Genomic DNA, 13,487 nt, shown 5'->3' with positions numbered 1-13,487 from the left:
GTTTTTCTGCCCTTCAAATAAAATAAATTTTAAAAAAAAATTTAAATTAAGTCTTAAAAACTGAATATGAAATGAAGAATTTCCTAGATAATAACTGAGAACAGACCCATCTTGTGATAAATACTAAAGAAAGTTCATCAGGCTGAAACCAAGTAATAGTAGGTACTAATTTGGATTCACACACAGAGAAATATGAAAAACCCAAGAAGGTAAATAAACCTTAAAAGCAGTAAATAAGAAGTGCCTTTAAGGGATCCTCAATAAGATTAACAGCTAATTTCACATTAGAAACCATGAAAGTCAGACATAGTGTGAATAATATATTTAAAGTGTTGAAAAAACCCGTCAACTAATAATTTTACATATTACAAAACCACTCTTCAAAACCAGGAGACATTAAGAAGCTCCCAGACACAGAAGTGCTGAGGAAATTCATTGCTATTAGAACTTTGGTGCAAGAAATTCTATAGAGACCTTCGGGCTGATATGAAAGGACACCACACTATAACTCTAGTCATATGCCAAAATAAAGAATATTGGAAAATTACATATATATTAATACTGTTGTATTTTTGGTTTGGAACTCCTCTTTACATCCAATACAATTTAAAAGATACATGCACAAAATAATAATGCTAAGCTTAGATTAAGGGCCACAATACAGAAGATGTTATTTGTGATAAAATAAATTGGGAGGTATAGAGATATAGAGAAGCAGAATTTATGTACTATTGAAGCTAATTAATTCAAACTAGCATGTTATAAAGTTTAGACATTAATTATAACAACTAAGAAAACAATTTAAAAATACAGATAAAGATATGAGAAGGTACATAATACATCATTAATAGGAGAAGGTGGGTATGTTTTATAGATTATTACAAATATATTAATATAAGAATCTATGTGAGGGATATATGAGAACTCTGTACATCTTCACAATTTGTATTTCGTAAATTTAAAAATATTTTGAAATACAAAGTTAAATATAAAAAGATTGGAAGATGTAAAAAAAAAAAACAAAATAAAGCAAGGAAGTAATGGAGGAATTGAGGAGAAAAAAAAATGAAATATGGAAAACAAACACAAAACAGCAGTCTTTCTTTATGTGTTACAGACTGAATTACATTTGATCAAAATTCATATGCTGACAGCTGGTCTTGTGGTGCAGAGGATTTAGCTACCACTTGTGACACTGGTATCCCATATGAGCACCAGTTCAAATCCTGGTTGCTTCACTTCTGATCCAGCTCCCTGCGAATTTACCTGGGAAAGTAGCAGAAGATAGCCAAAGTACTTGGACCCCTGTCACCCATCTGGGAGACTTGGATGGAGTTCCAGGTTCCTGGATTCAGCCTTGGCCAGCCCTAGACCTTGTGGCCACTGGAGAGTAGACCAGAAGGTGGAGGATCTATAATCTTTCCCTCTCTCTGTAATTCTGCCTTTTCAGCAAATAAATAATTCTTTAACATATTATGCTGAAGTTATAACCCCAGTACCTTGGAATGTGTCTATATGAGGATGCTAAAAAAAGTTCATGGAAAATAAAATTGAAATGTAAATTTATTGTGGTATAAAAGATTTGAAATCCATTCATAGTCTTCATAACATGTATTTTCATGAACTTTTTAAAGACCTTGTGTATGCAAGATCCCCCAAAATTTTTTGTACCAAAATAAACCTATTTTTAATTCACTTTTTCCATGAACTTTTGGAGTACTTTCATATTTCACAACAAGCTATTTAAATAAGTAATTAAGTCGGGGGCCAGCATCGTGGCACAGTGGGTTAAGCCATTACCTATGATGCTGGCATTCTATATGAGCATTAATTTGAATCCCGGTTGCCCTACTTCCAATTCGGATCCATGCTAACACACCTAGGAAAGAAGTAGAGGATGGCCCCAGTGCTTGGGTCCCTGACACTCATGTGGGAGAACTAGATGGAGTTCCAGGCTCCTGGTTTTGGCCATCTGGAGAGTGAACCAGCTGGTGGAAGATCTTTCTCTCTCTCTCTTTCTGTAACTCTGTCTTTCAAATAAACGAAATAATTCTCTTTGAAAAGCAAGTTAAAATGATTGTTCGGGGTTTGCCTTAATTGGATATGACTAGCATCCTTATAAGAAGAGGAGATTAAGAAACAGGAATTTATGGAGGGGAGTTGATGTGAAGACACAAGGAAGAAAATGATTATCTATAAGGCAGGGAAACATGATGCCATAAAAAAAATCAACTCCTGCAACATCTTGATCCTAGACATCTAGCCACCATAATTGTGAGAAAATATATTCTTGGTGTTTAAGCCACATAGTCTGTGGTACTTTGTTATAGCAGCCCTAGTGAACTCCTATGTTATCATTAATAACCATAAATGTAAATAGATTAAGCTCTCAAATAAAATGTAGAAATCTGTAGAATAAGTTTAAAAACATGATCCATCTACATGTCTACATGAGACTCAACATAAAAATTGACACAAATTTATTGAAAGGGAAAGGATGGAAAAAGATATAGCATGTAAACAGTAGCCAAAATTGAACTGGGGTGGTGAATGAGGGTGGCAAGAAGGGAGGATAGAGAGGGAGAGGGAGGAAGGAGGATGCAGAGGGATGAAGGTGAGTGCAAATGAGCAAGGCAAAGGAAAAGGGGGCAGGAAGGAGAGCTTTCTGATCTCTTTTCATGTGGGCTAATCCTATTATAAGGACCCCTACCCTCATGATTTCATCTGAACCTAATTACCTTCCAAAGGTCCCATCTCAATACCATCACACTGGGGATTAGGGATTCAACATAACGAACTTTTGAAGGTCACAAACATTCAGTCCACAACAGCATATATTTATAAAAGAGTACAGTAATCAAGAAGAAACAACTATAAACATATATGCAATAAAAACAGAAACATAAAATATGTGAAACAAAAACTGACAAAACTGAAGGGAAAAGTAGATAGCTCCACAATAATAGTGACATTAAGAATAAACACTATTTAGGGGCCAGCATTCGTGACATGGCATTCAATATGGAAGCACCAGTCCAAGTCCTGATGCTCCCCTTCCAATCCAGCTCCCTGTTAATGTGCCTGGGAGGCCACCCAAGTCATTGGGTCCCTGCACCCACATGGGAGATCTGAATGGGGTACCAGGCTGCTGGCTTCGGCTGGCCCAGCCCCAGCCACTGTAGCCGTTTGGGGAGTGAAGCAGGGATGGAAGATATCTCTTTCTCCCCCCCCCCCCTTTATCACTTTGCTGTTCAAATAAATAAAAATAACTCTTTAAAAAATAATCACTACTCAGAAGACCAATAAATAAATACAGAACTTGAACATTATCAACTAACTAAACCTAACAGAAATGCAGAACACCCCGCCCAAAACAATGTAGTACAAATTCTTCTTAAGTATAGATGTAGGCCGGCGCCATGGCTCACTTAGCTAATCCTCCGCCTGCGGCGCCGTCACCCCGGGTTCTAGTCCTGGTTGGGGCGCCGGGTACTAGTCCTGGTTGCTCCTCTTCCAGTCCAGCTCTCTGCTGTGGCCTGGGAGGGCAGTGGAGGATGGCCCAAGTGCTTGGGTCCCTGCACCCGCATGGGAGACTGGGAGGAAGTACTTGGCTCCTGGCTTCGTATCAGCGCAGCGCCGGCCGTAGCGGCCATTAGGGGAGTGAACCAATGGAAGGAAGACCTTTCTCTCTGTCTGTCTTTCACTGTCTACAACTCTCTCTCTGTCTCTCTCTCTCACTGTCTAACTCTGCCTGGCAAAAAATAAAAATAAAAAAAGTATAGATGGAACATCCTTGAGGACATTCTATATGCTACATCACAAAGCAAGCCTAAATAAGTTAAAAACAAAGATTAAAATAATACAAGGTCATTTCCCCCAATAGTAAGAGAATGAAACTGCAAATCATGAGAGAAGAAACCTGGAAAATTCACAAATGTATGTATAAAACACCACATTTTGAAATGAACAATGGGCCAAAGAAGAACTCACGAAAGAAACTAGAAAGTGAATGAAAACAAAAACACAACATAACTAAAGCCGTATTTGAAAGGAAATTGAGAGCTCTCAATGCCTTCATTAAGAAAGAATTAAGATGAGGGGGTGTATTTCCTTTTGTTTGGGACATGGGCGTTCCATATGGGACAGCCTTCACAGGACTCCACACTTCACTCCAGCTTCCTGATAATATGTACCGGGGAAGAGGGGCAGCAAGCGATGTCTCAAGTAGTGGGGTCCTTATCACCCATGTGGAGACCCAGATTGAGCTCCAGGCTTCTGGCTTCAGCCTGGCCCCTCCGTGGCTGCTATGGGCATTTGGGGAGTAAGCCAGCATATAGGAGATCTCTCTCTCTCTTTCTCTCTTTCTCTCTCTCTAATTAAAAAAAATGAAAGAAGAAAGACCTCAAATCACTAACATAATTTTATTTCTAAAGGAGATATATGAAAGAGAGCAAACTAAACACAAACATAGCAGAAGAAAATACAAAGAGTGGAGATAAATGACATAGAGAATAGGAAGATAACAGAAAAAATAAACAACACCAGAAGTTTTGAAAAGATTGACAAATTTGACAAACCTTCAGGTGTATGGATTAAGGGGAAAAAAGAAAAATATAGAAGACTCAAATTACTAAAGTCTGAAAGTCAGAAATGAAACTACAGACATTACTATCAATCTTATAGAAATAAAAAAGATTACAGGAGAATACTAAGAACAACTGCAGGTCAATAAATTAGAATATCTAAATGAAATAGGCAAACTCCTATTACTGATTCAAGTAGAAAGAGAAAATAGGAATAAATATGTTACAAGAGACTTAATTAGTAATCAAAATCTACCATGAAAAATCTACAAAAAGATGTTTTCACTAGCAAATTATCCCAATTACCATTAAATTGCCCCAAATATTAGCAAATTGTCCCAAATATTTAAATAATTAATAGCAGTCTTTCTTAAACTCTTCTGAAAAACAGAAGACGTAATTGCAGTTCTTAATTTCCTAAGTAAGGGAAAGGGTCATGAGGAGTGGCTGCTTAATAGATTTGGGGTGATGAGTAAGTTTTGGAACTAGATAGTGGCGATGGTTGCACAGCACTGCCAATGTACTTACTGCCACTGAATTATACACCTGAAAGTGTTAAAATGGCAAATTTTATGTGTATTTGCCATAATATAAACCATTCTGCTCAGTTTCAAAATATAGCCATGAAAGAATACGTATTATATGGATGCAATATCTGAAATGCCAAAAAAAAATATATAAGAGAAAAAGTAGACTAGTGGTCACTTAGAACTGAGAGAATTCTGGGGAAATGGGGATTGACTAAAAATGGCCACAAGTTCAAGTTTTCCCTTCAGGATGATGGAAATGTTCTAAAATCAGATTACAGTGATGGTTGTACAACTCTGTAAGCATATTAAAATTCAACAAATTGTCTCTTAAGATGTGAGTAAACATTATGGAATGTAAGTCATTTCCTAATAAAGTGTTTTATTTTATGCATGCTGTCTTTGTCTAGCAACACAGAATGTCTTTTGTGGAAGGCATATATAATAGGTATAAATTATATAGAGATTATAAGTAGTTTGCTTAACTTCGGCTGAACTATTTATCTCTTGTAACAAAGACTGGTTTTGTTTGCCATATGGCTCAATGGATGGCTGAGGATTTTGTTTCTATCATATGCTTTCTTTCTTTTTATGACTATATACAAAAATATGGGCACAAATAAGACAATTAATTATAACATCTATCTCCTAAAACATGATATTCGGCCAGCGCCGCAGCTCACTAGGCTAATCCTCCCCCTTGCGGCGCCAGGACACTGGGTTCTAGTCCCGGTCGGGGCGCCGGATTCTGTCCCGGCTGCCCCTCTTCCAGGCTAGCTCTCTGCTGTGGCCAGGGAGTGCAGTGGAGGATGGCCCAAGTCCTTGGGCCCTGCACCCCATGGGAGACCAGGAGAAGCACCTGGCTCCTGCCATTGGATCAGCACGGTGCGCCGGCTGCAGCGCACCGGCCACGGCGGCCATTGGAGGGTGAACCAGAGGCAAAGGAAGACCTTTCTCTCTGTCTCTCTCTCTCACTGTCCACTCTGCCTGTCAAAAAATAAAAAAAAAACATGATATTCATGTTGTGAGACCTTCTGAATACCCCTCTCAATTCAGGAAGCATTAAGACAATACATGGAAAAGTCAAAGTAATTTCAAATTTAAGGGCGGTAGTGTGACTAGGCCAGAAAACTGACTACACTATCACAGTTAAGTGGTAGATTCAAGAATGAGTAAGTGGTGCTACCATGTAGCTATGAAATCCCCCCCCCCCCGAAACCATGATAGACCAGCTCAACGCACCCAAATTTAGATTTCTTTTCTCTATTACCTGCTATGTTAGAGAAAATGATCACGAATTAAACTGTCTAAAAAAAGAACTCATAAGGTAGACTAACACAGAAATTTTTTCCTGGAGATATTTTAGTCATTGATTCACATAGCAGCTTTGTGATATAGGCCACAGTAATCACATTATTCCTGTTTCATTTTTGTGGATAAACAAAGACACAACTTCAATAGAGCTTGATACCCAAATAGAGATGGCTAGAGCAGGATGGCAAACCGTAGCCCACAGATCAAACCTGACCTGCTGCCTGTTTTTGTAAACCAACTTTTATGGGAACACAGCAATGCAATCCATTTATATGCTGTTTATGGTTATTTACATGCTACAATGGCAGACCTGAGTAGCTGCAAAACACCTCTGGGCCACAAAACCTGAAATTTTTACTTTCTAGTTCTTCAAGAAAAAGTTTTCCAACCACTGCAAGAGAATTAAAATCCAGTGGGCTGCTGATTATGCCACTTATTCTAATGTTTCTTGTCTCAGGAATAGGGAATAGGACATAAGAAACATGAGTTGGGATGGGCGCTGTGGCACAGCATGCTACACTGCCGCTTGGAATACCCGCTTCCCACATTTGGAGTGCCAGTTTCAGTCTTGACTCCTCTGCTTCCAATGTAGCTTCTTAATGCACCTGGGGAGGCACTGGATGATGGCCCAAGTTCTTGGGTCCCTGCTACTCATTTGGGAAACCTGGATGGAGATCCTGGCTCCTGGCTTCAACTTGGCCCAGCCCTGGCTGTTGTAGGCATTTGGGGAATAAAGCAGCAGATAGACGCTCTCTCCCTCTCTCTGTCATTCCGTCTTTCAAATAAATAAATACAAAAATAGCTAATTGTTAAAAAGATTTATTTATTTATTTATTTGAAAGTTGGAGTGACAGAGAAAGGGGGGGAGGAGAAAGAGAGAGAGAGAGAGAGAGAGAGAGAGAAATATCTTCCATCTGCTGCTTCACTCCCCAGATGGCTGCAAAGGCTAGGGATGGTCCAGGCTGAAGCCAGGAACCAGGATCCAGGAGTCAGAAGCTTCCTCCAGGTCTCCCATATGGGTGCATGCGCAGAAGGACTTGGGCCATCCTCCATTTCTTAGCCAGGCACATTAGCAGGGAACTGAAAAGGAAGTGGAGCTAGGACTCGAACCAGTACCCATATGGGATGCCAGTGATGCAGATGGCAGCTTAACCCATTGTGCCACAGCACCAGTCCCAATAAATATTTTTTGTTGTTTTTTAAAGATTTATTTATTTATTTGAGAGGTAGAGTTATAGGAAGAGAGAGGGAGAGATAAGGAGTGGACTTTCATCTGCTGGCTCACTCTCCAAATGGCCACAACGGCTGGAGCTGAGCCGATCCGAAGCCAGGAGTCAGGAGCTTCCTTAGGGTTTCCCATACGGGTGCAGGGGTCCATGCACCCGGGCCATCCTCCACAGCTTTTCAAGGCCACTATTAGTGAGCTGGATTGGAAGTGGATATGGGACGTTGGCACCGCAGGCGGAGGCCCAACCTACTACACTGCAGCGCCAGCCCCCATTAAATAAATTTTTAGGAAGAAAAAATAAACATGATTTAGTCAAGAGAATAGAGTGAGGCAAGGGGAAAAAACAAAGTAAGGATTATTTTTCTGGTTGTACCATTTGCTGTGTGATACTGGGAAAGTCACTTCAGCTCTCTGGCTGTCAGTTTCCACATTTGTAAAATAAGGGACTTAGGCTATTTGAATGCTAAGGATCATTTCAACTAAACTAGTATAATATATATAACTTATTTTATAGATTGGAAAGCTGAAGTAAGGGTATAAAAATCCTTAAAATTTTCCATTTTAGTTTTTATTCCTCCATGTACACAAAAACACTCTGAGATGTCTTAAATCTCTTTATCATCACATACACCTTAAAAGTAAGTAGTACACATACTGCCCTAATTCTATAGGTGAGGAAACAGGCAGTAACTTGCACAAGGTCATCAGCATGTACTTAATGTTTATGAACTGACAACATGGTATTGTACAAAATCAGGGGCCATGAACAATACTGCCTGTCATTCATGTAAGGCAGATCATATAAATGGTGGGTAGTTCTATGGTGAACAGGAGACTGAATGTCCTGTTTAAAGGGAGCAGCCTCCATCTAGCTAGAGCCAACTGCTGACACATAGGCATGTGGGTTTAATAAACCAGACTTTTAGATTTTATGAGAGGCTGGATATCTCAAATTTTACCATAAATATCCTAATTTTTAAGTATTGGCATCTGATTGATTTATTGAGAAACAGAGTGGGCTGGATTTGTTTTATGGGACTGCAGTTTGCCAATCTATGTGATGTAACTTTTGAATTGCCAGCTTGGTGAAGTAGACACATTGATGTCTCAATTTCAGCATGAACTCTAAATTAACCAAAGTAATGGTGAACAGGGAGAAATCACAACATGAGTATTACCTGATTTTCCATTGAAAATTCAACAGACAGATGAACAAATGAATGAACAAATAAAAACCGCTTTTCCCGGTCCTCTGGGTGGAGGTATTAACAAATAGATAAATAAGGAAGGCTTAAATAGGTGAGAGAGAGAGAGACAGAGACAGAGAGAAATTGACAGTGAGCAAGCCACTGATTCTATAACATTAAAACCAAAAATCTGTTTTTAAGTAATTGAGATAGGTTGTACTTATATGATGGGAAATCCAAATCATGATTAATTCACATAGAGGTTTTTAAAACGATGAGGATGGGTAAGAGTTATTGATTATAACTTTTAAAAGGAAGATATGACAATTATGAGGAGAAATTTATACTGTCAGCTTTTTAACTTATAGAAAGCCATTTGAGAATATTGTACATGCTTTGACAAAGAATAAATTAAGCTCCATTTAAAGGAAAGCTCTGACCTACTGGTGGTTACCAAGAGAATCAATAAAATGCCTAACTTTTCCATTCAAAAATAAAATGCCTAACTTTTCCACACAAAAAGGTGTTTGTGATGATAAATGTCAGTATTTTATTTTTTTTGAAGTAGGCATTAAAGAGGGTTGAGTAAAGATGGAGAGGAAAAAATAACCAGCATGTCCTAGGAATATTTTTAGCCTTAATGAAACAACTGCACCACTAATTGTTCCTCCACAAGGTGCTATAATTTTGAAGCTGATTTAGTGGACTAATTATTATTTCAAAGTTTAAATAAAATGATTAATGTTGTACTGGGAAAAGAACTTTAAGTAAAACAAATTAATTTTCCTCCTTGGCTTCAATTAAAAGTTCTAAAGCTATTTTTTCTCCCACTCACTGGGGGATAATCATTCTAAAGACTAAAATGAAATTTTAAAGAAGACAAGTTTAAGACAGTAATCTTAAATCCATGATGTAACTAGTAATGTTATGTTAGAAGACTATTGTGACATGTTCAAAACTAAGAATTTCCCACTGGTTACTCTCACTTCTGCCTTTCTTCAGCTAGAAGAAGCCCTCCCATACACCTGTAACTCAGATATACAGTACCTTGAGGCATAGCTTCAGGTTTTGTAAAAAGAATAAGTAGCCTACTCATATTTATATTTACTTAAGTTCTTCACTTACACTGTATTTATTTAAAATGATAAGAATCCGCATCTCTAAATAAGGATAGTATTATTGTGAGAATTAAATAAATTATATAAAGTACTTGATAACAGTTCTGAGCACACAGTAAGCACTCAACAAATATTAGCTCTTATTATTATACAACAAAAAGGTTACTCACTCTTTTGTTGAGACAAATAACAGGCCACAGGCTGCAACCCAGTGTGCAACAACAGCAGAGACAACCACACAGCAGCCATTTCACATTGACTGGGAGAGCCTTTTTCAAACATGAATTCACACGGCCAATGCTGGTCTTAAATTCTTCTGGGGCCACCTACAACAAGGGCACTACCTTTAAAAGTTTGTGGGCAGCTTTTTCATTATTTATCTCTAAACCTAAAGAAAATGTTTGTCTTATCACAAATGCCTCCTGGAATTACAAATGTCTAAATATATTTTCTTCCCATTTCACGCCATAAATATGTATCACATACTCTCTGATGACATTGGAAAGCAAAATAATGTGATATCATATTCACAGAACTTCCCCCCCAATGTTCAAAAACAATCCTCTGAGATAACCAATAATAAAATGACAGTGATAAAACTGATGGTAATGTATACCCTTCAAGCAATTGTGTGACCAAATATTCTCACTGTTAAGACAATATTATTTGTAGTCTGCAGTCACTCTGAGTTGAGTAAGATTAGAAGCACAATAAAACAAAAATCCAAATAATACTACAGGAAATGTAATTAAAATTAGACCTTGGCACTATTCCTGGATTACATTTTAAAAGGCATCTTTGCAATCTTTTCTCTCTGGCAAATTTTGCAACATATCAATTTTAATTAACACTTGCCATTGTTTGCAGAACAAAGTTACACCAACTAAACACAATACCTTGTGGTTACATTCAAAATGATGTGTTAAGATCAACATAATATGGACTCATAACTACTGTGAATTTTTCAAAGTTGAAATGTCTTTATATATATAAATTTAACATGTTGAATTACTACTTCCATTCCTGGAAGTGGTTGCTTCTGCCTCTGTAAACAATGACAAAGTCAGTTCAAAGTCATGAGCATGACAGGGATAATTAGATTTATACCAAAAATTCTATTTTAAGGTTACAAAATTGAAAGGTATGCTAAAAATAGTTTTTTCAGTGAAATCACATTTCTGAATGACAAAAATGATTCCCTTCCATTTAGAAAACTATCAAACTGTAAAATTTATGGGAAAAAATTTGCGCATCTGGCTGTGAAACCAAAAGTTAAAAAAACTGTTAGGAAAATAACCTGCTGGAAAGTAAAAACCCCATGATCATGGTAGGTTATCAAAAACTTAGAGCTTTACTACTCTTCCCAATAAAAATTTCACTAGCGGAATCAATGTATTACATTTTTTGTCTTTTAATAGATATACCTTAGAATCAACACTACAAAACATATACCTATATGTATTATAAAGCTGTGTGACCACAGAATTCAGCACAGTCATGATTAAAACATTAACTAAATGAGCTTCTTTAGAACTGCTCATATCATCCAATAAAGTTAATTGCTTAGCCCAGGAGTCTTATTTTCTTCCTAATGTGTTAACACTCAGTAGTTGTGAAATCATAAGGCTCAAAAATTTATCTGGGACAAAGAAACTAATTTTATTATCCATTAAGACAGACAGCAACAGGATGTAAACACAATCAGTGCATACAAAGAATTCCAATTAAATGATAAAATTTATCGTGTAAATATGGAAATAGATTGAGGATCATGCCTTATAGTTGAAAATTGAAGATGAGCTACATACATTAGACATAAATCAAGAGATCTGGACTCTAATAACTTATTGGCTATGAAAAATGCAAGGCAAAATCACTTAATTTTCCTGAATTTCAGTTTCCCATCTATAACCTGTTTTAGATACATCACGGAGAATGGAAATTAAACCTTAGAACGTTCTGATTAGAATGCTTTGAAAAAGGACATCTGAATCACATCTTGAGTAGATCTGAAGCAAAGCTCTCTTTTGTATGGAGTCTCACACAAAGGCAAGAGGATTGATCAAGTAACTGTTGATACTCCACAGTTCTGATACACAATTCATCATAAAAAGAATAATAATTTGCTGCATTTTGAATGTAAATTTAATGCTCTTCATGTCTTTAATTCCGCAGAGAAAAAAAGATGTCCTTTTTACAAAAAAGGTACCAAGTTCCTATCTTAAGATTCACCTCTCCAAACAGCAATAGTCAACTTCTTTTTTCCTGTGGAACCACACAGAAGTTAAAATAAGGAAAAATACATTTATATATTTAGCTCTAATTTGCAATGTAACATTATCAACTCTCTTTAAGTTGTATAACCAAAATCACTAACATATTTTTAAATACAGCCATTTTGATATAAATTTGTGTAAATTATAAAATAACTGTCCATTTACAAATTTAAGTGCCTGTAAGTCAAATTAGAATTTTTATTTAAAAGTAAGTATAAGCACACATGAAAAAGCTCAAAGTACAGCGAAGCATGAGGCTATGTGCAGAAAGAAGTCAGGGTAAAAGAATAGAAAATACGTTTATAAAAGCCTCAGAAAAGAAAGCTGTATTTCTGCAAGGGGTGACAAGTGTTAGAATTTTGAGGGAGACTAAACCTACAGAATAAAAGGGAAAAGGAAAATGAAAACTGGCTGCTTATTTCAAACATTGTGAAAGAAATAAATTATATTCAAAGGGATATAAAATTTATTTAGAAATGTCTTTTGTTACATGCTTCTGAAAGTAAAAACAAAAACATTCCTAAAGCATGACAATTTTCCTGTTTCTCCACCAACACTTTCCACTTTTAACATATGAATAGTCTCAAATTGTATTTTTTATGATAGACCAATTAAGACAAACTAAGCAAGTTAATAAAAATGAGAACTGAAATTCCTTAAAGTCACAATACAAATATATTGAAAAGAAAAACTTCTACTAGTATTTCAAACAAAAAATAAAATCTGCATTTTGGCTTTCAGAGGAAGCCAGAATTGTCTTTGAAAAAACAAATCTGTATTTGAATAACAGTAAAAGTCATAAAACAGAAAAAGGCATAGGAAATGAGAATTGGCTAACACCGGATTTGATTTTAAACAATGTGGAAGAAATGTTTAGTTAACTGCATAGAATCAGTGTTAATAACATTTGACTCATTTACTTCCGTATAATTGAGTATCTCCAGTAATGAAAGTTAGATGGAAGCTCCTGACTTTCTGGTTGAACGGTAGGTTGTAAAGAAACGTTTCATTCCTTTTGACTCTCTTGGAAAGAAAACCACATCATAAAGGCCGGGAGAAGGGTCATAATATTTTATAACAGGATGCAGGAGACTGCAAACAGAAGAAAATCTAAGCAAACCCCAGCAGGACTGATTTGCCTCCTTCAGTTGTGGAGGACACAACCCTATCAATCACTTGTCATATTGGATCACAATAGTAAAAGTTGATTTTTATGGCTCAAGATTACCAAAACTACACACTAATTTCCCCATA

General features: G+C 36.7%; 1 protein-coding gene across 4 annotated transcripts in view; it reads right to left on the bottom strand.

Moving 5' to 3' along the window:
• CHIC1 (cysteine rich hydrophobic domain 1) overlaps window positions 1-13,487 on the bottom strand; it is an 81,600-nt gene that overhangs the window by 50,905 nt on the left and 17,208 nt on the right. For 2 of the 4 annotated variants that reach the window (XM_008272813.4, XM_002720115.5), the window contains one exon: window positions 10,128-10,283. The exons of 1 other annotated variant lie outside the window; for it this stretch is intronic. In XM_008272813.4, the coding sequence (XP_008271035.1) occupies window positions 10,128-10,283 (156 nt within the window). Of the gene's footprint in view, window positions 1-3,239; window positions 7,505-10,127; window positions 10,284-13,487 lie in introns of those variants that run through there. One more of the 4 variants, XM_070067137.1, reaches the window with a different exon arrangement.

The sequence above is a fragment of the Oryctolagus cuniculus genome, chromosome X (genome assembly GCF_964237555.1).
Source record: "Oryctolagus cuniculus chromosome X, mOryCun1.1, whole genome shotgun sequence".
NCBI classification, from domain to species: domain Eukaryota; kingdom Metazoa; phylum Chordata; class Mammalia; order Lagomorpha; family Leporidae; genus Oryctolagus; species Oryctolagus cuniculus.
This window is presented reverse-complemented; position numbering and strand designations above follow the sequence as displayed.